Genomic DNA, 27,863 nt, shown 5'->3' on the forward strand with positions numbered 1-27,863 from the left:
AATGAAAACTGTAAAGCTGCAAAATTACAATGCAATTTTTATTATTTTTAAGTTTACGTCTGAAATATCAATTCGCCGGATCGGCGCGCAACGTCGACGTCGCTGTCGTCGTGACTCGATTGTGCGCAACGCAGGTCTGTCGTTTGACAGCTCGATCACGGTGATCGCGGTGCGCGGTACGTGCGTACGTCGCGGTGATTGCGTTCCTTTGTGCCGCAGGTTTTTTCGTTCCGCTGACCGCGTTCTTCGTGCACGAAGACGCGCTAGAAGGGTAGGAAGTAACGAATAATCACAAGAAGCTCTTCGTGGGTCATTGCTCTGCCAGTGACGCGAGTATGTCGACGACGCCGCGACGCGAATTTTCGCCTCGCCGGCACTCGCACTGGTGCCTGGTTGCGAAGTATCAAAATCAGTTGTGATGTGTCTAAAAGCGGACGCGGTTACGCGGTGCGTAGAAATGACACTCATGCATCTCTCGTGGAATTCTTACATCTAAGAGCATCGTCGTACCGAAAGTGAGAAAGAAAGGAGAAGGGAGGAGAGAAGGCGGAGGGTAAAGAGAAAGAGTGCGAGAGAGAGAACGTAGGAGAAACGTTCTTCCTTCCGTTCCCGGCGGAAGATCGCGCGAAAGAAACGAGAAAGGCGGCCGGCCGATCGATGTGTTATTTGTGATGGGAGTGCCTGCGCGGGGAGCACTCGCGGCGATCGTGGCGGTAACCGCGCTCGCCGTGTACCTCAACAGCCTAGGCTGCGGCTTCGTCTTCGACGATATCTCGGCGATCAAGGATAACCGCGATCTCAGACCCCACACGCCTCTCAAGAATGTCTTCTACAATGACTTCTGGGGCACCCCGATGCATAAGGTGCGTGAGAGAGAAAAAGACGGGGCATCGTCCAGCCCTCGTCGGAGGACGCGCGTCGAGATCCTCCCCCCTCCCCCCTCTCTCTCTCTCTCTCTTCCCTTCCTCTATAGATGGCCCCCTGCGTATTGATCCGCGAGCGTCCTGTCCATTTCATCCCGATCCGATCCCCCGTTCTGTCTTCCGCTTCCCTCGTCTTCCGTCCCTCGGCGTGCGTCGTCCGACACGGAGCAGGGATCGAAACCGGTATATTTCTGGAAATTTTAAGTTTCCATGAAATCAATATGCAAGAATGATTTTTATTTCTATTCTTGAGAACAAATGCTAGATTTTCTTGCGTATTTAACACCAACGATTATGAATATCGCTCATATTCTACCGATTTCAAAAAAATTGAAACTGATATAAGTTTGAGAACTTGAAATTTTGATGCTCCAATTATTCTTAAATGGCTTTTATTCGATTTTATATAATTTATGTGATGATAACAATAGATTTTTCGGCATACATAGCACCGATAATTATTATCGCCTAAATTATAATATATTATCGATTTCGAACTAGAAATGCATTGTTATGTTTTACGCAAAATACATACGACACATTCAACTTAAAGCATTTAGATAGTTCACTTTAGTTGTATCTCGTACATTTCATGTTTTTTTTTTTCTTTTTCCAAATTCTATCGATTTTGTAGAGGATGCAAGAAAATACAACCACGACTAACAAATCTCACCGTGGCGATGCTATATATGCCATTTGATAAATTATTCTGACGGTATTAAATATTTAAAATTATTAACGATTGCATACAGATTAATGTCTATATTTATCTAATCAAATTAAAAATTTACCTTTAAACTAATAGATTTCTTTATAAATCATATATTTCTGGAAACGTACAATCTACACTATTGTTTTATGAATTCACCATGTATAAAACCTATAATCTATAATATAATTTTCAAATTTTCAGAAAAAAACATAATACATTAAATAATGAAAATAAAATCTGTTTAAATAAAATCTCTTTAATCTGTAATGTCTAAAATTGCATGTTTATTTTGAATAATAAAATTTATTATTTAAACGATACCTAAGATTCGAGATACGTAGAAAATAATATTCTCTCCTCTTTATATTTCTTCTGTATATCTCTTGATTGCGTTAATTGCTTCAAATTGATAAATTGCTTTTTCCTCTTTTTTCCAAACAGGAACAATCGCACAAATCTTACAGACCTCTTTGCGTTCTCACATTCCGATGGAATTACTTAATTCATCAGTTGGATCCTATGGGATATCATCTGCTAAATGTTCTTCTACATGTTGGAGTATGCCTATTATATTTCAGGTTGGTTTCAATCATAGTTTTACACTTCGTCCTGCAACATTTTACGAAGAAACCTATAAAAAAGTTATTTCTTTAAATGTGGAGCAATGTTTCATAAAGTTTGCAACAAAGGCAAGAGAAAAAAAAATTGTATAAAAATTGTTTACAGGACCTGTTTGATGTTTCTACCAGATGCAGCAAGTTTTGTGTCATCTTTATATTTTGCTGTGCATCCTATACACACAGAAGCAGTATGTAACAATAAGAATAAATAAAGATATTATCTATTTGCAAACAAATGATACCATTTTGAATATAATTATAATTATATTCTCAGGTCACAGGTGTAGTTGGTAGGGCAGAGACTTTGTCCTCCTTATTTTATCTGGCAGCTTTAATCACATACACTAAATGTTGCAAGAGCAAACGATCTACAGGTAATGATTTTTAGTGCAAATATGGCTTTAACGACTCACTATGGAAAAACTACATTATTTATTTGTTGTATTATAGGGTGGAAATCCTTGATACTGTCTATGTTTTTTGTATTTACTGCAATGCTGTGCAAGGAACAGGGAATCACTGCCACTGCGGTTTGTGTATTGTACGAAATTTTTGTTGTACAGAAGGTAAAGACATTCAATCTTCATTTTATATCTGTATGTTCCTTATTAAATTATATTAAATTATATGAAATATTCGTAATTTTTTGATTCAGGTTAGAGCAAGGGATATTTTCTTAGCACTAAAGTCAGCTTTTGGTGGTAATAAAATTTCACCTGCATGGTCAGGCGAGGGTACAAAACGTCTGACAGCCCTTACACTTGTTACATTTAGTCTGCTTATCCTACGATTACATATAATGGGCTCAAAGTTACCTGTATTTACCAGGTATGCTTCCATGCATAATGCATGTATGTGTGTGATTTTATTTATATATGATTAATAATGAGATATACATACCTTCTAGATTTGACAATCCCGCATCGGTTGCTGCCACACCAACGAGACAGCTTACGTATAATTATCTGGCCGCAGTAAATCTAAGACTGCTATTTCTTCCAAGTGATTTGTGCTGTGATTGGACAATGGGAACGATACCATTAGTAGAAAGCTTTACCGATGTTCGCAATTTCGCAATCCTAGCTACACATGGAACTGTATTCGGACTACTCGTGACAGCTGTTATAACACGTAGCAGACAAACATCTGTCATTCTCATTATGGTTAGTATTATTGCCATTGCATGATAGATCACAAATGTAGTGGATTACAATTAATGGTGTGTTTTTTAGAAAAAAAAAAAAATATATTACACTTGTTCTAAAAATTTTGTACAAGTAGATCTCTTACTGTTAACAATACTAATATTCAACAAACATGTTTCCTAACAAATATGTTCCTCAAAGTCTGTAATATTTCTCAAAATACTTACAGAGTTTGGCTATGATGATACTCCCTTTTCTCCCTGCATCAAATCTTTTCTTTCCGGTCGGATTTGTAATTGCTGAGAGAGTGTTGTACGCACCTTCTATGGGGTTTTGCATGCTTATTGGATATGGATGGAGCATTTTGGCGGATAAGAAGTAAGTTGACTCACCTGTGAATGTAATTTTACTTTCATTAATTATTTGTATGGTTCGAGAAAAATACTTTTTTTGTATTTTTCAGGTGCAAGAAGCTAGTGCTATTTCTACTCATAACGCTTTTAGCGTCCCATACGACGAAAACGTTCGTCAGAAATTACGATTGGTTAGATGAATACTCGATATTCATGTCTGGTTTGAAAGTGAACGATAGAAATGCTAAACTATTCAATAACGTGGGCCACGCGTTGGAAAGCCAAGGTCGTTTTAAGGAAGCATTGAATTTTTTCAATATGGCTGTACATGTTCAGGGTGATGACATTGGAGCACACATTAATGTTGGACGAACTTACAATCATTTGAAAATGTTCAAGGAAGCCGAAGATGCTTATTTAAAGGTAGATAACATTGAACGCGAAAACTTTTATTTGACCTTCTCAGTAACATATACTTTTATATACTCTATTTCTTCTCTTTCTAGGCAAAGTCATTATTACCGAAAGCGAAACCGGGAGAATCCTACCAAGCACGTATAGCACCAAACCATTTAAATGTGTTTGTTAATTTGGCTAACTTGATAGCTAAGAATGCAACTAGATTAGAAGAGGCTGATTTGTTATACAGACAAGCTATCAGTATGCGCGCGGATTATACTCAAGCATATATTAATCGTGGCGATGTTTTAATTAAACTTAACCGTACAAAGGAAGCTCAAGAAGTTTATGAACGAGCGCTATTTTACGACAGTAATAATCCTGATATCTATTATAATGTAAGTATTGAATTATCGAAGTAGAAATGCTCTATCAAACTTTAATAAAACGATTAAAAAAAGATTTCACACTGGAAATTTTAATATTAAAAATTGTCGCAGCTTGGTGTTGTATTCTTGGAACAAGGGAAAGCGTCCCAAGCTCTGGCATACTTGGATAAAGCTTTAGAATTTGATCCAGAACACGAACAAGCGTTACTGAACTCCGCTATATTACTCCAAGAATTAGGGCGGGCAGAATTACGTAAAGTGGCTAGAGAAAGGCTCCTAAAACTTTTACGGAAGGTACTTGTCTTTTTTTTTTTTAAATACTTGCAAAACTATATAATTATATCATTAACGCGAGTTTATCGCCTGCTTGCAGGATTCTAATAACGAGCGCGTACACTTCAATTTGGGAATGCTGGCCATGGACGATCATGACAGCGGTGCCGCGGAACGTTGGTTCCGCAATGCTGTCGCATTGAAGGAAGACTTCCGCTCCGCATTATTCAATCTCGCGTTACTGTTGGCGGACGAGCAACGTCCGCTCGAAGCGGCACCGTTCTTAAATCAATTGGTCAGATTCCATCCGGATCACATAAAAGGCCTAATTCTGTTGGGAGACATTTACATCAACAACATAAAGGACCTAGACGCTGCGGAAAATGTAAGGCATCGCGTGCGCGTAGTTCATTCGAAATATTTTATTGAAACCTTTTTACAACAATTAGAGCAATTCTGGACGAGTAACGTTAACGCCAATTTCAGTGCTACCGCAGAATACTGCAACTGGATCCCGCCAACATTCAAGGACTGCACAATCTCTGCGTCGTGATGGTGGAACGCGGTAAATTAGGTTTAGCGGCGCAATGTCTGGAACATGCTGCCGCCCTCGCGCCGCATCAGGACTACGTACAGAGACACCTGTCGATTGTGAGAGCTCGCATTAATCGTCAATCGCCGGAGGAACGCGACACCGATGTCTTCGACGATTCTTTTTGGAACAGCAATGTGAACGATAGGCCCTTCAACACGGAGGCGTCGGAAGGGCAATTTCTGGGCAAAACGGATTCCGTATTCACGAATCACGCGACGGTTCACAATCACATAGGCAGTAAGCAAAGCAATACCGATTCTCTGAGTAATATTATACACTTAAAAGGTCCATCAAAACCTGCCCGGGCGATGAGCGGCACAACGGAAACGAAAGACGGGCAGCGTCCTAAGCAAGCGGTCCCCGAGCTGAGTAATATCGTGGAGCCTACCACGGACAGGGTTTTCGATAGGATTATAAGCGCTGACGTAACGAAGCTAGATATCACGCAGAAGCACGGCTCAAAACACGCAAATTCCGATCAGTTCAATCAGAGCGCTGCCGCGACAGTCGGCGGCAAGCAAGGTATTCAACAGACAAAGGACAGTGCGTTGTCATAGTACTAATGCAAAATCCGCCGAATACTGTAAAGTTATGCATATAACGAAAAGTTATGGTGGTACAGTCATATAGAGCTAATGTGTGAATATAAAATGGATACAGAGTATTGTTTTATATGCTGTATAAAAATAGGACGTTTTATAAAATATATTTAAAAGAATCGTGCATTTTATATTTCCCTACTTACGTCAGTCCTCATACTTTTAAATCGATTTGCATGCTTTACACGCTTAATAGAATTTCGAATCAATTGAATAAGAATATAGACGATCGTAATAATAGAAAAACTATATTTCTTATTAATTACTAAAAAAATAATGTTATCTATGATACATTTTTAATTCATTGATTTATTGATAAAGTATTTTATTGAAATAACATCATTAAATTTTCAGACAAGATCTATAAACAAGATTATGGCTCTTGAGTAAACAAGAACAGTTCATTATAATGTTTATCGTATAAAGACAAAATGCAGAATACTGCAAAAATTTACTCAATGTCAAGTTATTATAAAAAAAATATCGATTCACGAAATTGTTACTAATTACTTTACATATTTAAAAAGCATATAAAACTTTTGCAATATGTTAAATATCTAAATATAAAAAAAAGAATACAACATTTCTGTTGTGTATAATAATTTTGATAATTTAGTACAATTATAGCAATTCCACATAAGATATGATATTTTTTTAAACAAAAAAATATTTAAATAAGCACTGATTATGTTTTATTCAAATTATTATATGTATAGGCGTATGGCCTAAGGATTGTGTTCGACTGGTGAGAAGTGAGATAGAGTCAATTGTGTAGAAATGTGTTTATTTCTTTGTCAGAGAGAAGTATGTATGTACAGGTGTGTGAGTAACTTGAGTGCGCCAGCGGCGCATTCGCGGCAGAGTGTAAGGCCGCGAGTTTCGAATGAAAGGTGACGGGCGCGGTAAGATATTACCGGCCGCGTCTGCGTGGTTGGAATCGGGTCCTTAACAGGACGATTCATGCGAGGGTGCGTGTTGCATCCCGGCGGCGAGGTTTGCGTTGCGGTGGAGTATGTCTCCGTTGTGCCATGCGCTGCGACCGTCCGGCTCTCGATGTGAGTCGCAAGTGAGTCTGCGAGCCGAGGCGGGAGAGGCCTTCGCATTCGGATGTCCCCGGAACGTGAGTGTCACGTTGGGGGCCGAGTCAACCGGGCACAGAACTCTAAGGGAATTATTTTCCGCTGTAGAGTCTGTGGTGGCGACGGCGATGCTGGTGCGTCAGCTGACCGTAGCTGTACATCCTACGTGAGGTGTGCGGTCAGAGCTGAGACTGAGTCTTTCGCTTCCGTGCCTTCCCAGGCACTGTGAAAAGTCGAGAAGACTTGCTGGTTGCGCTCTTCGAAGCAGAGCTGTGACTCCGTTCAAGGGCCCTTAGTGAGAGCTCGCCTTGAAGCGAGTGAGTGAGTAAAGATCTGCAGAGCAGCTCTTTTATATCTCCTCGATCGAAGCTTGATCGCGAGAAAGCTCTTCACCGCCTGTGCCACCTGGCGGTGGGTCCGCAAGCTTATAACTGGTAGAAGGCCTGCGGCGCGTAGCGGCGCCGCGGCGTATTATGCCGCTTCAGTAAGCTGTGTGGCGGTGAGCCGCCACAGGACCCCCTTGGCAGTTTTTAAGCCTGAAAACGAGTAGTTGGTTTTGATGTTTTGCTGCTCCTCTTCTTGTCGGCTGTGGAGGGTCTTGACTGCTTGGCTGCGGCTGGTTCTATTGGCTGCTTGTGGTCGTCCCTGACGTATGCTGACTTCAATTGGTCTATGGGGACGTTGATTGGCTTGTCGTTGACCAATAGCCTGTAGACTTTTTCGTTTGTTGTACGACTTGATAAGGTCCGTCGTATGGCTGCTGTAGCGCCCTGGTTGGGCCGTCGTGTCTGATGACAACCTTTTTGATAGTTGGCCAAGTCCTTGTGAATGAAGGTGCTGCCGTGGCCGTGTCGTTGTATGCGTGGGCGGAGTTTGCTCATTTTCTAATGCAAATGATCCACAAACTCGCCCGTTGGTTGATCTTCTCTGATTTGCGCTGCGTCGCTGCCTTGCGTCTCGCCAGTTTTCTCTGATTGGCTCATCTTTCTCGACCAGTCGTCGGGGTCACCAGTTTATAGGCGCATTCGCGGCAGAGTGTAAGGCCGCGAGTTTCGAATGAAAGGTGACGGGCGCGGTAAGATATTACCGGCCGCGTCTGCGTGGTTGGAATCGGGTCCTTAACAGGACGATTCATGCGAGGGTGCGTGTTGCATCCCGGCGGCGAGGTTTGCGTTGCGGTGGAGTATGTCTCCGTTGTGCCATGCGCTGCGACCGTCCGGCTCTCGATGTGAGTCGCAAGTGAGTCTGCGAGCCGAGGCGGGAGAGGCCTTCGCATTCGGATGTCCCCGGAACGTGAGTGTCACGTTGGGGGCCGAGTCAACCGGGCACAGAACTCTAAGGGAATTATTTTCCGCTGTAGAGTCTGTGGTGGCGACGGCGATGCTGGTGCGTCAGCTGACCGTAGCTGTACATCCTACGTGAGGTGTGCGGTCAGAGCTGAGACTGAGTCTTTCGCTTCCGTGCCTTCCCAGGCACTGTGAAAAGTCGAGAAGACTTGCTGGTTGCGCTCTTCGAAGCAGAGCTGTGACTCCGTTCAAGGGCCCTTAGTGAGAGCTCGCCTTGAAGCGAGTGAGTGAGTAAAGATCTGCAGAGCAGCTCTTTTATATCTCCTCGATCGAAGCTTGATCGCGAGAAAGCTCTTCACCGCCTGTGCCACCTGGCGGTGGGTCCGCAAGCTTATAACTGGTAGAAGGCCTGCGGCGCGTAGCGGCGCCGCGGCGTATTATGCCGCTTCAGTAAGCTGTGTGGCGGTGAGCCGCCACAATATGCTTTAATGTTATTAAATTATTGTACGTAGTATTATACGCTATATAATATAGCGAAAGAGATAAAAAATAAATTAAGAAGTACTTTCTTATTCAATTTCATGTTACATATTTTGTTCATATATCATCCGTATATTTCATTTTATTACAGTCATTTATTGTAAAAATAAAAGACTTTCACAAGTATTTTATAAAGATCTCACAGAGTCTTTCATTTAGTACTTCTATTTAAACTCAATATCAAACTATCACAAATACATATCAACTAAACATGATGGCGAATCTATATGTGATGGATACACAGTTTGTAGCCTTCGGTTTGATAAAGCTCCTTGCACAAGTTATCATGATAATTTTATTAATAAAATTTTCATGATAACAGCTTCAACGTGTTGATGCTTGATTGGTGGTAAGTGTTTTATTTCTCTCACATTGAACACGCACAGTAATCTTTTATTATATTTACTATTATAATACTTTTCATATAATTCAGAGAACTCAAATCGTTAATAATTATTTAATGCATATATTTATTTATCATAAATTGCCGTAATTTGCAAAAATATAAAGTTGTCAATTTAATTTTACCGCAATGATAAAATAGATATCGTACTACACATAAATTGATATATGTATATTTCTTTATAGTTTACTGCATGCGTTATGATTTATTCTTTACAATAATTTTAAATCGTAAAATCAGCATCACTGTTCATTATTTATCACACGCATGCAAAAAAAGGAATTTAGATCTGTAAAGGAATTGTGAATAACGTTGTAAAATATTAGCGATTATTTCGATATGTTTACTATGCACAAAGATGCCGCAAAATTTGCTATGTCTATATTAATCTTATTTGTTCGAATGGAATTCGTACGTTCTGCATTATTTGATCCCGTCACGATTAAAACGTAAGCTAAAAACTAGTGAAAAAAATATTTGTATAGTTGCGATGCGTGTATGAGTATTAAACACAGCACTTTGACGAAAGAAGTCGTTAATGCATAAGATTTGCTAAAATAGTAAAATTTATTATCTATATTAAATCGAACCTTGCTGGATGTATTACATGTTAAAATAAATTCTCTCGATATCATCTGTTTTACTTTTCACAAAAACGCATATGAGAAAGAAAGTTACTGGAAAAATAGCGAAACAAGTTTAAATTATTTCAACTTTAATTAAAAGTAAATTTAATATTACGATAAAATTGATTGAAGATCAAGTTTTGAAAATGATTTCTTTTCCTAAGAAAAATCGCGATCGATCCTTTATCGATTCCGAAATCCCCTTTCTATAACCTTGCGCATTGTCTGCTAACGTGGCTGATAAGTTGCGAATATCATTGTGTGGTATACCAAGCAGTAAGACTTCGAAAAGACAATCTCACGCTGGCAAATAAATATTTGCCACAATGATAATCTAAACCCGTACACTCATCATAAAGTATGTGTATAATATTTCAATAATATCGCAGTAATATTATACATTTCGTATTATTTTATTTTTGAATAAAATGTTTGGCAAATCAAATATTGTTTCAACTTCAAAATTTGATGATCGCAGCGATTACAATAAAAATCACAAGGAAAGTAAAGTCTTTATTACGCTTATGAATTCCGATATTTTACAGAATCAGAAATTTCACGAAAATATAGACAATATTTATCAATATTTTTCTTCAAACAAAATTTATTCGAAAGGTCATCGTCCGATCGTCGATTTAGTCCATGCATTACCTGCAACTTATTATCGATTGTAGCACGAAAGCAAGCCGTTGCGGGTTGCAAAGTAGTAAAGTAATGAATCAAACTGGCTTTCATGTTCATCGGATGCCAGACTGTTGAAACATCATACATCATCAGTATGCATGTAGAAGTTACAAGATTTTTACCCTATCACGTCCTTCGTACACGGAGCAAATATATTAACGCGCTAGTGTGTGTGTGTAATGTAAAAAAGCTGCGCCCGATAAATATGGAAATGAAAACACGAAGTTTACAATGTATAGGGTGCTTGTAAATTACCCAATTTCAGCCCTGCACTTGCATCTACGCGAAGCGCACAAGTGGAGTTGCAGTAAATATTTCTCCATATTTTTTATTATCCTTTTCAGTGCTTTTTTGAAATTTAATTTTACATATATTATTTTTCTCATGCCTCAAAAGTATGTAATGTCTTAATTACATAAATTAATATATAAATTAATATCAAAAAACACATAATCTCTCTTTGATGTGAGCACTTTACGGCCACGACGAAACTTTTAGATTTAATTCAGACAGAAACCATTTTCGGAAATAAAAATTTATTTTATCTTAAACTTCAAAAACTAAAATATATATTAAGACATTAATATTTTCTTAAAAACTGACAGCATCGATAAAAAAAGAACTGCAAAAGTATCTGGAAAATTTATTCATGTAGAATTAAATCGCAAAGGTTTCTTTTTGCCGGATAAAAATAATTTTATGCAAAATAAAAAAAATCTCTGATGTTTCAACTGTTAATTAACGAAGCAACTTTGTGGCCAAACAAGCGCGTCATTTCTATCTGGCCGAGCCATCGCTATTATGCAGAAGACGACACTGGTTTCGAGCAAGATTTACGTCGCTAAGCCCTCAATGGACCCTCAATGTTAGAATCTATATTAGGAACAACTAAATTAGATTTCGTATTGCCTTCGAAATCCAGTCATCGACGAATGAAAACTGGTAACTAGACGTGAAGGTTAACACGTTAATCGACCTCGAGACGTTCTTTGGATCGACCGACTTTGCGGCGCGACGCGACGCGCCGTGCCGTACCGCCCAGGAAACCCGAAGATGCTCGTTGACCCATTATAGCTCGCGGGATCCTGTTCTAATCAAAAACAATGTCCTTGGTAAGTCACGGCGGGTCAGCCCGAGCGTCTGTAAAAGCGATGTCGTTCCATTTAAAATTTCCATTTTGGACGCCCGCGAACGCTATTTTTGGGGGCGAGAGGTTCTCGACCCAGCGGTTCGTCACATGAAAAATATCGTATTTTTAGCATTTGATTGTAAATACTCGGGGCGAAATAAGAAACCTTTCAGATTTAATCCTTTTAAGAAGCCTAAAAGACGTTCTATTAAAGGCATCTGAAAGGTCAATCGGTATCAATAACATCATATCATTAAGTATGAAGTATCAATTCTAGGTCAGTTAGAGATATAAATTATAAGAAGCATTAGCATTATGCAAAAAGTTTCGCACACAAAGTGTGCTTCATCGTAAAATTATCTTGAAATCTCCGAAGAGACAAGTACTTAAATGACAACGTGCTGTACTCGGAAGAACAGCATATTCCTGAATATTTCTTGGGCTTTACTTTTCTTTTAATATTGCTACTCACTACTATATTTTGTGAAATTTCAAATTTGCAAGCCCCGGCATCAAGTATCCTTTTTTAAAAGTAATATATGACAGACTCATCCACCCACCAGACTCACTACAGTCTAATTTATAAAGAGTAAACAAGAAAAAGACACCGCACACCACCTAACTTGACGTCACCGCGTGGTTTCCGGTCGAGGAACAAGCGGCGGCGGCTCTCGTTCGGGAGTCTCGGCCACTGTGGACCGAAATCGGCCGGCGCGAGGGTGCAAATGAGGGTGTACGGGGGCAGTTCACGGTTGACCGCACGCCCTTCCGCATTAGCTGCGCGATTAAGGGAAGCTGACAGGTGTAAGCCAGTGCTTAATGAACACGTCTCCGCTGCTCAGTATTACCACTGGCGAGCTGAGTGTTTATAAGGAAAGCGGCCACCTTTTCGGCCACCACAAGACGCACACGCATCATCGAGTAACAATCGCCGGCACGCGCGCACGGTGAGTACCAAGCCGACCTTTCGCCACCTTTCGCCCCGCACGAGAAAGCGACGAATTTAGCACCGGCGTGAGGAGCACGCACGTACGCACGCACGCATACACGTCGACCTTTAATTGTTAAATCAAATGGCAAATGTGCGCTCGCGATTACGATCGTGGCCCGAGTTTTACATGACTTATTTTTAGGTAGACCTTCGTGTCTGCATTCTCGCAGAAATATTCTTTGATTTAAGAGTATTTTAAAATACTCGCCTTTCTCACGATAATATTCTCACGATCGTTTTCTATAATAATAAAATTTAGTAACACGCGATTGGTTTTCTTCCTACATTTGTGATTTTTTTTTATTTTATAGCTGAGTTTAACGTGTTGTTTATACTGCGACGCCATAGTCTTTTGCAGTCTTTTACGGATAGATTCTCGTGGTCTCGCGGTGAATCTTGCAGTACTTTGCAAACTTTTCCCGATATTTATGACACGAGCGGCTCGCTCAGGCAATAAATATTGCGCATCACACCATATGGTTCTTGAAAAAACAAATATCAGAGCAAAGCAAAGTGCGATGCTAATGTCACGAGTAGAAGCCACGCTAGCCCTTTATCGATCACGATCGTTGACCGAGTCATGCAAGATGTGTCTCGGTATTTTTTTCTGCATTTCTTACCGCGAGTAATCGAGCGTACAGACTTAAAGCTCCCGCTAATGTCAAGAAAGTTTCTAGACGGTTCGTGCTTTCATACCTTCTATGTAACACAATTTTGGTGTGAATGTGATGGTAAGAATACAAACAAAACAGAAAGGCTGCGGACAAAGGCTGTCGCCTATTTCTCTCAGAACAGAACGACGAACGGAACGACTGGCTTCTCAGGTGCAAACACGTCTGATTATCAAAAGTAACTTCTCCTAAAATCTTGAGGTGCGAATTCAGATTGAAAGAGTGAAAATCAAAAGTTAACAGTTCTATTAACATTTTAATGTTAACGAAAACATCTCTGATAATCAATCATCACGAGCATCATTGGAGATACGATTTTTCCGTCGAGCACCGTAAGAGCATCGTGAAGAAGTATTCTTGTGCCAGATAAGTGAGGGTAAAAAAGTGAAAGAGGTATGTGCACTCCACTGCGTTGTAGAAAAAAAAACTTGACTATCGTGGATAAACCGGGGTAGCGAATGGGTAACGTCACGCGAGCCGCGCTATAGCTGAAGATTCTTCGTATTACCACAATGCCTTACGATTAACTTATCGCTGCATCACGTCCCTACACATCCGAGTTCTTTTCTTGGAAAAAAAGCTCGCGAAAAAGGTTTCGCTACCTTCTCGATCCAACAAACGTGACTTTCCTTAACGCGCTACAGCGGAGCTAAGCCGGTATTAATAATAATTGGGTGAAATATTTCAGATCTTCTAATTGTGCTATCATACTCGTGTTTTATTCAAACGCTTATAATATGTGCAATTGAATGAAATTTATCCGTAAATCTTATGCATAGTCGGATACATATTTTATTATTATAACCATCGGATTTTAATTACATATATTTCGGGCACGCATGCGGGAAACAAATCGCGACACGATCGTGATTACCGCTACCGTAATGTATGCAAATTACTGTATTATCGCGACACAAGTTCGCCGAGTGTGAGGGAGCGCGTTATTGTTTTCAAGATTCGCGAGACTTTTACTCCCGCGCAGAAAACCAGTCGCTGCTTTCTGATCACGTGCCCAGTAATGGGTCCTATTAGGGCTGGCTGATGAAAGTAGGACAGCAGTACTTTCCGCTTACGAAGACAATTGCTCGCGTATAGCGTTACTCCGCTAATTCAGTTGCAGGACTTGTGATCGTTTAAGAGGAGAGCAGCATCTGTCTAGCACTTGTAGATCGAGATCGGGACACGACAAAATCCTACAAATCCTACATACAGTTGCTAAATTCAAAATTTCGTACGTTAGGAAAAATCTTATCCATTTCTGAGCTCGTATTCATATCGTAATCATTGTCCACTTTAATGTTACAAATTACCATATAATTATTGAAACTATATTCTACAATCATAAAAAATTAAGTCTTTCGCAAAATTCCAGAAACAGATGATAAAATTTTATTCCTTGCTCAATTTTAACTAGATTTTATTTTATTACTGCATATATATACATATTTTCGAGCCGTTAAGATATTATTTAATTTGAGTTTTTGAATGAAGCAAATAGAACGATTGTATACGAAAGAAACGGACATTTACACACGCAGACTTTCACGCTATACCGAAACGCGCGGAAAAGGCAGACGTCTCCGCTGTGCGACAGACGGCAGCGATTGCGATCGTACCGGGAAGAGTGCACCGAGAGTACATCCGTACGATCTGGCTGTGGCACATGTTCGCGGACAACTGTCCAGACGCAATTGACCGTCTGTAGAGGCAGGAAGAATGCGGGACAAAAAAGAACGAGAAACTCTCTCGAGCTGGCTGGCTGGCTGGCCGGCCGGCCGACCGGCCGTATCTCGCGTGTCACCGCACCTCGTACACGACCTCCCGATAGAGGTCATTCAATTTGGAGACGATCGTTCGCAGACGTCGTCGTCGTCGTCGTCGCGACTCGCGCGACCCGCCGGCCGCACGAGAGACCGGGTGCGGTGCCGGCGGGGCGGGTGTGGAAAGAGGCGGCGGAATAGGAGAAATTAATTCGTATCAACGGCGAGTGCAGTCACACGAGCACAATGCACCTATCAAACCGGCGTTCAACGTGGAAATTTCTCCTTAAGTCGCGAATATACGTTCTCGGCGGGCACCGACCGTTCTCGCATTTTCCTCGTTATCCTGCGCCAGGGCTTCCGGTTCGAAAGGGCTTCGCTGCGAAAGCAATGTGGATCGATCGTGGCGAATTTCAACGGTGTTTGGATTTATTAATTGATTCGCGAAATGAAGTTAAAGTGCAATCTCGATATGCTGGTCGCGATACCTTCGATTCCGTCGCGAGAATGCCGTTGTCGCGCCGACGACCAATTTGATTATTTTTTAATCGACATCAGCAAAACATGTAGATATGATTATATAATATTAAAAAGTCAAATTAAGATTTTTTTATCAAGCAACTTTATAACTGGATAGCGTATATATAGAAAGTAATTTTATTTTTGTTTAACATTGTTAAAATAACTCACTTGAAAAAAACGAGATATAATTTATACGAATTGGATATCTTTATCGAATAAAAAAGTATAAAAATATCTTACACAATTTCTTTGCATTACATAGTATTATATGTACACAATAATCACGTGAAAAAAAAAGAATATGTGTAATTAATACGAATTTGATATCTTTATCGAATGAAAAAATATGAGAATATCTTATACAATTTCTTTGCATTACATAGTATTATATATACACAATAATCACATGAAAAAAAGAATTTATACGAATTTGATATTTTTGTCAAATAAAAAAAGATACAAGAATTTCTTTGTGTGTGTGTGTGTGTGTGTGTGTGTGTGTGCATTACATAGTAGTATATATACGCAATGATGAAGAAGAAACGTTAGTTGTTAAATGTGGTTTGATGGACACGGCGCAGTGCCGATCTTTGAACGCTAACGTCAATCAATTATTCGGTTAAATGATGGCATGAGACGATTTGCATTCAATCTTCGACAGAGTGTAGAATCATTAGACACGTCGCTTTTCTTAAGACCGATTGCTTCCCTCACTCGTCGTCCTCCCTCCTCGAACTGTTTACTCTCTTTCTCGCTATCCCACGACCACACTTGAATAAGGGACAACAAGCACAGGGGAAAAAGAAACAGAGAGAAAGAGAGAGAAAGAGCCACCTTACGCTAGTTCGTCAGCGACCTTCTGACGAGACGGATAACCGAACATCTCCCGGGACAGGTCTTCGTGACAATTGCGGTCAATCAGACTGGCATTGTCAGAAACGTGACCGCACGTTGCCAGTCGGAAGAGCCTGAGACGCTCGTCGGCGACCGAGCGGTCGAGACGTGCCTCGTCGATCTTCTCGGAGAGAAGCGTCGGATCCACGCTTGGCGATCGTCGCCGATTACCACCTGGCGATTTTCTCCACAGGCCGTAAAGTCCAACGGCTCGACGCAACCGTTGACCCGAGGCGTCACAAGATTATTAACGAGAGATCAGGCCAGGCGATCGGGTGGAACATCCTCATCTCAAAAATCTAAAAATAACACACAGCTGCATCGGGAATACTCCTCGTTGAGGAAAAAAAGATCCCAAGGAGGAAAATATACAACTGTGATCCACGAAACCTAAACGCCGAGCTAAAAATAACCCGACTACCGTGCCGTTGCGCTGCTTGACACGCCTGTAAGATCGGTGTCCTGGAGAACGGAGGAGAGTCCCGCGGCTCGATCGGCCGGAATCACGAGCTCGATCACGAACGGATTCCCCGCGGTCCATCGCACAATCGCGACTGCTTTCGGGACAGGTGGAGAAGAACGTGGAAGGTCTCGGAGAAGTGCTCGCGGATGGGCATCAATGTATCCCAGACAGTGGGAAGGATCGAGCGTGCCGAAAAGTCAACATTTCGTCGAGGCCCGACATCGTCTACGGAATATCTCATAATCGCTTTCCCATGAGAGAAACCAGCATCGCAGCGATCATCACTGTGATCACATCTCACCTATCGCATCCGCGACACCGTTCCACGTCGTCCGAGAAAAAGTGCCAGACTGTGATACTACACCGTGTGATAGAGAAATTGCCTTGTGATCCGCGTTTTACCTCAACGTACTCAGTAAGTCGCATTCTGCGCCCGCTTCTGTTTTAACTACCATTCTTATCGAAAATTCTGCATGTCCTCCACTGCGTAGAATACAATTATGATATCGGGAAAAATATCTTATATGAGAGAGAGCGGCTCTTGATGTGCGCCGGTTGTTTAGGCACCGAATAAAAGTTAGTTGTTGAGAGGAATATTTACATTCGCAATAAAATTCGACTATCGTAAAAGAATGTGCAACCGACAATTTATCGTTGTACAGCTGCCAATAAAGCAAAATGTTTTGTGATAATATTTCCAAATTGAACATTGTTTGAGCAAAAATTTTATACAAATTTTATAAATTTTTATCTTAATTAAGCTCGGTGAATTTCCAGTATTTATTGAGCTAAATTTATCGCATCAAATTCGTATCATCATTCTATATTTAATTTTAATTCGATATCGGCTCGACATTTATTTATTAAAAACAAGTCAACTTTGTGCTCTTTCAGTTTGATAACAAAACTGAATAAACTTCGCGTAAGATTTTTCCTCAACGCAACGTATCTGCCAAGATCCGTTATAACCGTTTTAAATCGTCGCTTGACAGATCAGAATCGTCTCGAGGGAGAGTAAATTATGCGAATCTCGAATTATTCGAGAACAACGGCTGGCATTAATTCCGCTAGGCATGGCTGCCTCAAGTGCTATGCGAGTCCTCCTCAAATTGACGCATATGATTGCAGCACGCTTGGTGCTCGTGCATCGTACAATTGTATCATTAGAGAGTGCATCTGCCTCTTAAAGTCTTGTTCATTCAAGTCATTTCTTCAAATTATACATTAGCCTGACACGGCGCGGTCGTAGATCACGTAAAAATTAACTAGAGAGAACTAGCATCAGAATTAAAATAATCTTAAGAATTTCAGCCTTTAATCATCAATTAAAGTGTTTCAAATTTTTGTACACACACACACACACACAAATTTATGCGTGAAAAGTACGCAAGCGATGCCCTCGTTATTCGCAATACACGGGATTTCGTATATACGCGATAACAAAATTAATTATACCACTTGGCCTTAGAATTAAAATAATCTTCATAATTTCAATGTTTAATTGTTAATTGAATTGTTTTAAATTTTCGCTCGTAAATTTATGTACGCGGAAAGCACGCGAACGCACTCGAATTCTCGATTCGTTCTATTCAATTTGCATGGAATTTCATACGAGACGACGGAATTAATTAGCACTTAGTATTCTAATTTCATAATTTAGACGATTGTTTGCCTTCGTTTCTAAGATCAAACGTCGTGATTAATATCAAATAAATATTAGTCTTCTGCGCACTTATTTCTTGAAATGTCTTCACATATACTTCACTTCTATTTTTCGATCGTTATCGTTGATGGATAAATCGCGCAAGATCGATTTGTATGACATGTTCGTCACAAGTGTCATATAGTTTTCTTATTCAAAGAACCGCAAGCACGTTTATATTTATAAGCAAACTCCGACGAGACTAAATTAAAACACGTCTCTTTATCGCTCATGAGTCACACGGCGGAATAATGCGGGATTCTCTATCAGTCTCTCGTGTATCACAATCATAACTTTTTCTAAATTTAACATTCGAAGGAAGTAAACTCTGTAGAGTAACGAGCAAAAATACGCAATAATGATCACCGATCACGATCGATGCAAATGGCACTAAGTATCTCATTAATTCACAAAATACAATCGATTGCATATAAAAAAGCAAGTATAAGCCAATTAAATGAGCGAACGAGCATATATGTCAAAAACTGCGTTCGTTTATCGACGAACAAGTGTTGTTTTCAATCCGCTGCTTTTCGAAGTTCTTTTGCAAAGTTAATCGAGATCTGCGCAGCATCGCGGCTGCGGAAATCGGCGCGGGTTCGCGCGCGATCGAGGCGAATTTGAGCGTCGTGATTTTTCAGCTGCTTCTTCCTCACGTTTGTCTATTCGAGAAAACGGAAAAGTTTTCTAGCTCTTTTGCGTACTTTGCGATCGCGCTCTAATCGAGAGAGTCGATCACCCCTAGCCGGTTCGCGCTCGATCGGACATAAGTACGCTCCCTCAAGAGCGCATATAAGTGCGGCCCGTTTAGTATCTTTCCGAGTGTTATATACACGTGTTTATTACTCGTGTCTGCCGGCGGTACTTCGCAGATAATACCAGAAGAAAAGACGAGGACAAAAATAGAAATGCGCCGATCTTGCAAGAGAGAGCGGACGCGAGATAGGGAAAGAGAGCGAAAACGAGTGGTCCGGGGTGGCGGAGAGAGGAAGGGAATGTTCACTTCAAGTTACGGGACTTTTCGATATCGTGAAGTGCGTCTCTTCTTGAGAGAGCGCCGGGAGGATCTATGTAGTTCGGTACTGTTTACGATCGTTGGTAGCGCGCCGGACGAGAAGCCAATGAACGCCGCCATTATCGACACGGTAATTGCTGTTTGGTCTCACTTTACGCGAATTTGAAGCAGCACGATACGATGATATCTCACTTCGTGCACAAAAATACGGAATAATGCTAATTCGCAGAAATCGAGAGCTATCTAGGCGAATTTAATTGACTAAATTTATGCATTTCGGCAATCTATCTCGCTTTACTCTCATTCTTTATGAAGAAAGTGTATCTTTAATCAGATAAGATCTTCGCAACCCTCGCATAAAACGCAATTGTATGCAGGTTACGCGCGATTAGAAGGATATCAGGATGTCGTGTATCGCGTTCAGGCACACCGATGTACTTTTTCCTTGCTTACATCCATGGCGTGCCGGCGACGTGCGATCGCGCGCTTATCATTGTCGCGTTATGATACTGCAAGTCTCATCGTCCGCGCGTGTCGCGCTCGCAATAACAAACACATTTATTTACCTCGCTCGGCCTTTATTTTTCGTCGGTCGGATACGCAATTTCTCCAAGACAAAAGAGATTTATTGCAAGGACGATCGGCTATGCAAATGATGTACACCCACGCGAAATCTGGCTTCACGTAGAATTTATAACAGAATCATTAATTTTCTATTAAAATTGATCCACTGTTGCTCCAGTTTTCGAATAATGAGAGCTTCGTTAAATCACGAATATAAATAAACGATTCAATTGATCTCGCGCAATATATCGAAGGCGCAATAAGGCTCCTTAAGGATTACGGGCGTTGCATGCGTGTTTTCAGCGGCGCATCAGTAATCGCGAGGGAAAGATAAATAGAGTTAGATAACTTCGACATCAACATGCGCCGTTTTCTTTCAGTATATTGCTCGAACACTAATTCCCATCGCCACGATGTGCCGGAAATAGAAGTGGCATGCCCTATATTTGCGTAACTTGTTTTGAAGGAGGCAAGTCAATGTGTCTGCTGCGACAATGTCTGGCAGGCGTCTATCTGACAATATTGCTTACGCGAATTCATCGCGAATAAATTCCGCCAGCCTTGAAACGTCAAAATACAACGTTTTATATTTCCGGAAACTCAAGCCTATGCTGTCACGATTAAAAGCGACGTTTTAATACTGTCGTGCGGATAGATAATATCCCGTTTGGATAATTCGGCGATTGCGCGAAAGGTGAAATTGTCGTTAGTGAAATTATATGTTATACCATATTAATTCTCGTGCACACAATCGCGCATCAAGGCCACTGGCCTTATTTCTATTTTCGTTGATAACGCGATTAATCAAGTGTGACGTAGTCTGCAAAACAAGTCAACATTGTTCTAATCCAACCACACGCGATCATTAGTGAAACTTTAAGGGTATGTCGCAGAAATATTGTTGACCTATCCCAAGCAAACTGTAGAGTGTTACCTTATAATTCTTTTCCGCGCATATATTTTTACACGATGATTGCTGGAGCTCTCATGTGCCGTCAAGCTATCATCTTTTTGTTTCATGAACGATTTCATAAACGTAACAAAATTAAACGAAATTAAATTGAAATTATAATTGAATATAATTAATCAAAATATTTAAAATGTCTATAGAATGCCTTCGAGAAATTATCTGAAGAAGCGTTTGAAACAAACGTCGCACGTGCGATACTCTAAAATAACGAGAGTATCGGCATATTTCACAACGTAATAACGCAATTATGCTGGCGCTAACGTGTGAACAAAGGTCGTTCCTATAGACAAAGCGAGAAAAGCGTCTTTTTACTTTCTCTCGTTCTGTTGGAGACTCCGTCGTACCGCACGACACGCGTCCTCTCTCTTTCTTGAGCGAGATTTATATTTAAGTAAAAGATATCTAAAAATAGACGCACCCTACGCGACCGCTGGAATGCCACGCCGGCCGCGTATCCAATTAAGTTTCCCCGACATAAACAGAGGCAATAGCCAAGCTTCCCAGGCTGAGGTCTGGGATCCCAAATGGCGCAAGTCTCTACACTCGAATGACACTGTCACCTAAACGGACGGCTAGAAAAATAACCGAGTCGGATATCTGTCGATGTTGTGTAAAGTTCAGATATGGTATAATAAAAAATTATTTTAGTAAACAGTTTGTCTGGCCCAGCCTAGATAATTTTACTTTCACTCATTTATTAGAGAACTGTGTGATGACATCAACAGACGATCGCTACTCCGCAATTTCTACCCGCTCCTAATAAGTGCACGCGTTTCTCACGCGTCTTAATCGTCTGAGATCATCGACATAAAGTTCGTTTTTCCTGATTATACAATATTGAAACGCAAAGTAACAATTTTAATCAGACGCGGAAAATCGGAGTTCGATTTTTAAAGGAATTTCGAGTGTGATTTGTAACATTAAAGTGAATAAAGATTAATAAGATGACGAACCGATCTCGCGAACGAGATCGCACGAGCATGATGTGATTAAACGAGGATGGTGTTGCTTTCAGATGTCCGCGAATCGATTGAACGTGGTCGTGACCCTGGTGCTCGCCGTCGCGTTTCTCGCGGCGGAATCGGGGAACGCACAGGCGGATGGCTATCCGCAATTCGGCCCGAAACGACCCTCCATGAGCGCGCCGCAAAAATATTGCGGCAAGAAGCTATCCAATGCTCTACAGATAATCTGTGATGGCGTGTATAATTCCATGTTTAAAAAGAGTGTTCAAGGTGAGTATAAACTAATCAAATTTAAAAAAGTATAATTTTTTACAATAAGAAGAACATCCTTATCGCTCATTTCTGACGCCGACATTAAGCGATAGATAGATGTATCGCTAATGGAACGTTAACGAGCCAAGGGTAAATTTCTGTCTATTTATGTGAAATGATAATGTTGGGCAGTTTGTTTGTTCCTAAATGTACACGATACCATCATCAGTTGTTCACTCTTCGGCAATGCCGAATTGCAAAACACGTAATCGCGGAGAACGTACGAAAAATAATATCCGTTAAATATACATTTATATTTCAATTTAAGGTCTACCAATCATGATATTACGCGGATTTAAAATGACTCGTTTGAAAGTATGAATCAGGCGTAATTTATACAGGTCTTATAATTGAACGGCTTAATGTACGAATGAGGTCAGTCCGTAATTTGTGACGTTCGCTTTAAATACAACCTTATATTTAAAGCGAACGTTACAGACTACGAACTTCGATTATACAGGGAATTTTTGCGTCGGACCCTTCACTTTTAATAGCTCCTCAAGCACGGTATTCTGCGAAAGGCGATTAAATACGCGATCAATCTGTGCTCGCAACCAAGTAATCGCTACTTTGTTGCCGATGAATAATGCATGTAAGCTCGCGTTACGTTACTCCTAAGTGGGATCATAAACCGGCGCACTCTCTATAATCTCGTCGAATAACTTAAATACGCCAATAATCGTAAGCATTATATTTTTCATTCTTACGAAATAAAACGATTTCCGCAAAGACAGACGCGAGAATTTATATCGGGAAATTGCGTAAACCTTTCTCGGACACGTAAAACGCCTCTTATCGCCGGGCACAATCGCAAATAGATCCGTGTTATCTGACACCGACATCTAGATGTGACTGTACGATTTGTTAACGATCGTGAAAAACAATTCTAGTCATTTATATCGAGTTAATGTGACGTGCAGATAAGTTTTGTCTCTGGTTTTCTAAAATATTCAAAATTTGTTAATCAAAAGTATGATTGCCATCGACCATAAAGTTGGAAAATTAGTGTCCAATTTGATGCAAAATATTGACTTTTTGTTTTGATTACGTCTATAATTTGTTAACGACATTTTAGATTTTCATACGAATTATATGCTTTCGTTTGATTTATTACTTCTAAGAAAGTTTCGAGATTTTTCAAAAAATAGATTTTGGTTCCTTTCACAGCGCCGGAAGAGGGGAATACCGGCCGCATAGGTAACAACTTTAACTACGCTGGCGTTCAAGGTATGATTCTGAAGACATCATGTTGTGTCCAAAGTGTTACGCAAAAAAATTGTTCAAAAATCTCAAAACTTTCCTATACAAAAACAGAAGTAAAAGATAAACGGGATTTAACTGTTGAATTTTTCTGTTAAGTTTACGCTTATGTATACGAAACGACAAACGATTATCATTCGCGCTTATCACTGGTGCGCCGCTATAAGTTCAGTTTTGTTTCAGAGATGCAAATGGCCGATTACCCAGTGTATTCCCCGTTTATGTCTCCAACGAAGGCACAGGGTATACTAGACGGACGCTTCGCCGGCAGACGCAGAAGGGAATCGCGCGGCATCCACGAGGAGTGCTGCCTCAACGCGTGCACGATAAGCGAACTGTCCAGCTATTGCGGCAATCTTAACAATTAAGCGCGCGTCCGGTAACTCTTCGACTTCCGCTTTACCGCTCGATCACCATGCAACCGAAATAATCCCAGACACACCCACGCGCATATACCCCACGTACACACATAGACATACACACATATACGCCCGCATACGTACAATACACTGTTGGAAAATTCACTGGTAACCGCATCATCGCTCACGCTGGAGACTGATTCGTGATAATTATGTATACATATATATATATATATATAATTGTGAAGGAAACGATTTTTTTTAACGCAAGGTCGTGCGCGGGATTGAATTTTCTCATTTGCTTTCGATTCTTTAATGACGAGGGGACAGCGGAGAGAAAACATGATTCGAAAGACGTAGTTCTGGAAGAGAACTGGAATCGTCACCTGTAGTTTTTTTTAATTAATGACATTCTTTTAAAAAATAAGAGATTTGATTTTTACACTTGAGAATGTGAAGCTTTACTAATAAAGAAGTGAGCTCTTTTTATAGATTACAATCCATCTGATGTGATATAAATTTCTTTCTCAAGTCTCGATGTTTATTGATAAGTATTGCTATTTTGAATAATTTAAATAAGTTTTCCTTCGCTTGCTCTGTTTTGTCTATAAAATGTATAAATTTTTGTAATTTACACTGACATTTGACGTGTTAAGTGTATCAGACACTAATTGAGATTGATTCCCGAATGAGAATTTGATAATAAATTGAACCAGACATGCTACATTTTATTCTCTTCTTTTGTGTATTTTGATATAATTTTTTGGCAAATAAATATCAAGAACTGAAAAAAATAAAATTAGATTTAACTATAATCTTCATATAAAAAAGACGATTTCTGGTAACGACTCCAAATTATACTCAAATTAAATATTTACACCGCGTAAAATGGTATGACATTTGTCGTACTTTTTTTCACGACGGAAAGAGACAACGTCAGTTCTCTTCGGATTAATCAGCAAAGGAGAAATCGGAGAAAGAAAATCAACGTAGAAATTAAAAAAAAGAGAGAAACTAATCGCGATTTGTACACACGTATCTAGCGCGTGATCACGTATATAATTATAACGACGATCACGATGCGACACACGTGAAAAATGGAGAACGCGCGTGTCGGCGATGTCACGCGACTTCATGCCTGCCTTGTCTGGCGAAATCGATCTTGCGCTTAGATATTTGCCTCTCTCTTTGTTCATTTACCGGTCAGGCAACATCGGACGACACGCGTAATCCGATTCTTTGACCCGATGTTATACTTATATGAGTTTTTTTTTTTTTATTTTGTCGTTGCGTTTGACGATTCAACGCATTTTCGCCACTCTACGTGCGCTCCGTTGACGAATATCCTGCCCATGATTTATGCGTTGGAAAATTTATCGAAGAATGCAGTCTCACCCGCATGGTGATTTTTGGCGACAGAAGGAACAGCTCGATAGCCATTAGTTTCTTGTAACTGTAACTTTTTTTTTAATATCAAATTCGAGATCCGTTTAACGATCGAGAACGAGAACTCGCAGAGAAATGCAGGTCGCTCGACGCGAAACGCAAAAACGATCGTCGTGAACGGATGTTGAGTTTATGCTAGGACACTACTGTAGCTTGCGTTATTTTTAATCTGCCAGAGGCTGTGACGAATTTCAAGGGGCATCCACGACTGTACTGCATATGGTGATATTATTCTTATTCGTATGTGAACGTGTATTCCCAATAAATGTCCTTCGAGGAAAGGGCCGAGATAGCGTGCGCGCTCGCGCAAAACAATCGGGAAGATCATGGCATGACAATTATGCAAATTCAACTTCGCAGCACCGGGAAAAAGACCCACGAGTCGCCATCCTACCTCGAAAGGCACTTGTTTCTGATAATACGAGCGTGTGGTAAAAAATAATTTTTGAACGAGAGATGGTATACATCGATAAAATTACGATACGACAAACTAAAATCACTGAAAAAAATGTGCTACGATTATTTGATCGGTCGATCTAAATCTAAAAACGTGCGAAAGAAATAAAACAAGATAAGAAAAAATGATCGGGAAAGAAATAGCAAACTGCCGAAAGAGAAAAAAAAAATAAAAAACAAGAAGCAAAATTAACGGATCGTAAAACATGCGATAAACTTGCCACCGCGATCATTTGTTCGACAAGTTTCACGATAATATTGATATGTTTCTATCAGCAGTGTTGATTTTTGTTATGTATTAAGTGATCTCTAAATCGCATGTATGCCATTTACCTCGTCACGCATATCTAAGCATAAGAGCACAATCCATTCCGAAGTATATATTATTATGCTCTATCACCGAGGTTGATTTAACACTTATCTCGTTTAACAATCTGTTTTCTACACCGTAGCTGGGTCTGCGAACTTATGAAAGAACAGTGAGATCACTAATCCGGAATAAGTTAATATAGCAGGTCATATCGTCGCGATTCGCGAAAAAAGTTTGGAAACGTGCAAATTCGAAAATCAAAAGTATTTAAAAAAAATATTATTATATATATTACAAGAGGCGCTAAGCTAAAATAATTTTAAATTAACATTTTATATCTTCGAGCTTAAAGGTATGAAAAAGAAATTTGAAAAAGTAGTTTTACTATTCATTATTTAATTGCAATCTTTTTAATCTTTCCTTTCAATCTTTAAAAATTAATTATGCGAGAACAAGAATATTATTAAAATCCTTTGAATTTTTAACTTTTCAAATTTACGGGTCGCCGAACTTTTTTTATGCCAGCTATAACGTCACCTCCATGCGTGCTCCTTGCCTATTTCATCGCTGATCTCTTATTGAGTAATGCGACAAAGTGATTATAACCGCCAAGGTCGTAAGTTATTGATTAAACGCCAATTATCGTAATCATGCTTATTATGATCATCATCAACGATTATTATGCTCTATTGCCGCGTTAGCGCCGTCATCGTCATTTTTATCATTCCTCATCCTCGTCACCCCGTGACACCGTGTCATAACGAGATGTGATTTATGCCGCTAACGTTGCTGCCGAGCTCGCTTGAGTGCATTTCGACTACGCATCCCGCATTCTACTTTCGCATTTCTTTCCCTTTCCTTTCCGCCCTTCCGTTTCGTTTCGGCAATCTCCCTCGTGCGATGATTGTAATATAGCGTGGAAACGAGTAAAGGTCGAGACATGATAAAGCAGCGAAAAATCAGACGCATAAACGGGATAATATCTAACCACATAACATAGCAAACTAACCGACTATCATCGAATAATCAGTGTCAGAAGACGGATAAAGGCGCAAAAAATAGACGAACAGCTTCGTGCTTGTCGATGGGTATTGGGGGGGGGGGGATATTTGGATGTTGCAAGTGATAAGAAGCCGAATAAATGTAAACGAGTATCTGTCCCTCGATATCCGTGTCGCTATCCATCGACAGACTGCGCTTAGACAATTTATTGTATCTCGGTCCTGACACGTCGCTCGGTCCTTCGGCGCGGAGACGCGGCGGTTCCTTTGCTGCGCGGCTGCGAACGACAACTCAAGCGCTCTGGCGAGAGGAGCGGCGATATATACTACTTCGTAGGACACAGGCGATGTGATTTGTATATTGAGATGTACTTCAACTTAACGATAAACAATGAAAAATTGTTCCCAAGAAGAAGCATTCTTTGTTCAATAGCACAAACCCACCCA

The 27,863-nt window shown here is 40.3% G+C and overlaps 2 protein-coding genes and 1 long non-coding RNA gene across 5 annotated transcripts; 2 read left to right on the top strand and 1 right to left on the bottom strand.

Moving 5' to 3' along the window:
- The first annotated feature begins 123 nt into the window (after positions 1 to 123).
- Positions 124 to 6,127, top strand: LOC105670047 (protein O-mannosyl-transferase Tmtc3). Its single transcript, XM_012363349.2, has 13 exons — positions 124 to 863; positions 2,077 to 2,213; positions 2,362 to 2,443; positions 2,530 to 2,629; positions 2,706 to 2,821; positions 2,911 to 3,083; positions 3,163 to 3,418; positions 3,630 to 3,778; positions 3,864 to 4,176; positions 4,260 to 4,550; positions 4,653 to 4,835; positions 4,915 to 5,199; positions 5,301 to 6,127. Exons 1-13 carry the CDS (start codon positions 672 to 674, stop codon positions 5,964 to 5,966), a joined length of 2,943 nt encoding a protein of 980 aa, XP_012218772.1. The 5' UTR covers positions 124 to 671; the 3' UTR covers positions 5,967 to 6,127.
- LOC137001021 (uncharacterized) lies at positions 1,512 to 3,267 on the bottom strand. 2 transcript variants are annotated; one of them, XR_010891180.1, is made up of 5 exons: positions 3,156 to 3,267; positions 2,365 to 2,426; positions 1,957 to 2,266; positions 1,715 to 1,803; positions 1,512 to 1,632 (listed from the first exon to the last, which is right to left on the bottom strand). It is a non-coding gene; the product is annotated as an uncharacterized lncRNA (long non-coding RNA). The 2 variants fall into 2 exon arrangements; XR_010891179.1 differs by having other exon boundaries at positions 1,512 to 2,266.
- A 10,453-nt stretch (positions 6,128 to 16,580) lies between the features above and the next one.
- LOC105670049 (Insulin-like peptide 3) lies at positions 16,581 to 27,831 on the top strand. 2 transcript variants are annotated; one of them, XM_012363354.2, is made up of 4 exons: positions 16,589 to 17,471; positions 22,323 to 22,542; positions 23,752 to 23,811; positions 24,028 to 27,831. In XM_012363354.2, the coding sequence occupies exons 1-4, from the start codon at positions 17,310 to 17,312 to the stop codon at positions 24,210 to 24,212; spliced, it is 627 nt and encodes a 208-aa protein (XP_012218777.1). In that variant the 5' UTR covers positions 16,589 to 17,309; the 3' UTR covers positions 24,213 to 27,831. The 2 variants fall into 2 exon arrangements, with proteins under 2 accessions (XP_067215027.1, XP_012218777.1); XM_067358926.1 differs by lacking the exon at positions 23,752 to 23,811 and having other exon boundaries at positions 16,581 to 17,471.
- Positions 27,832 to 27,863: the final 32 nt, after the last annotated feature.

Source organism: Linepithema humile, chromosome 7, assembly GCF_040581485.1.
Source record: "Linepithema humile isolate Giens D197 chromosome 7, Lhum_UNIL_v1.0, whole genome shotgun sequence".
Classification (NCBI taxonomy): Eukaryota; Metazoa; Arthropoda; class Insecta; order Hymenoptera; family Formicidae; genus Linepithema; species Linepithema humile.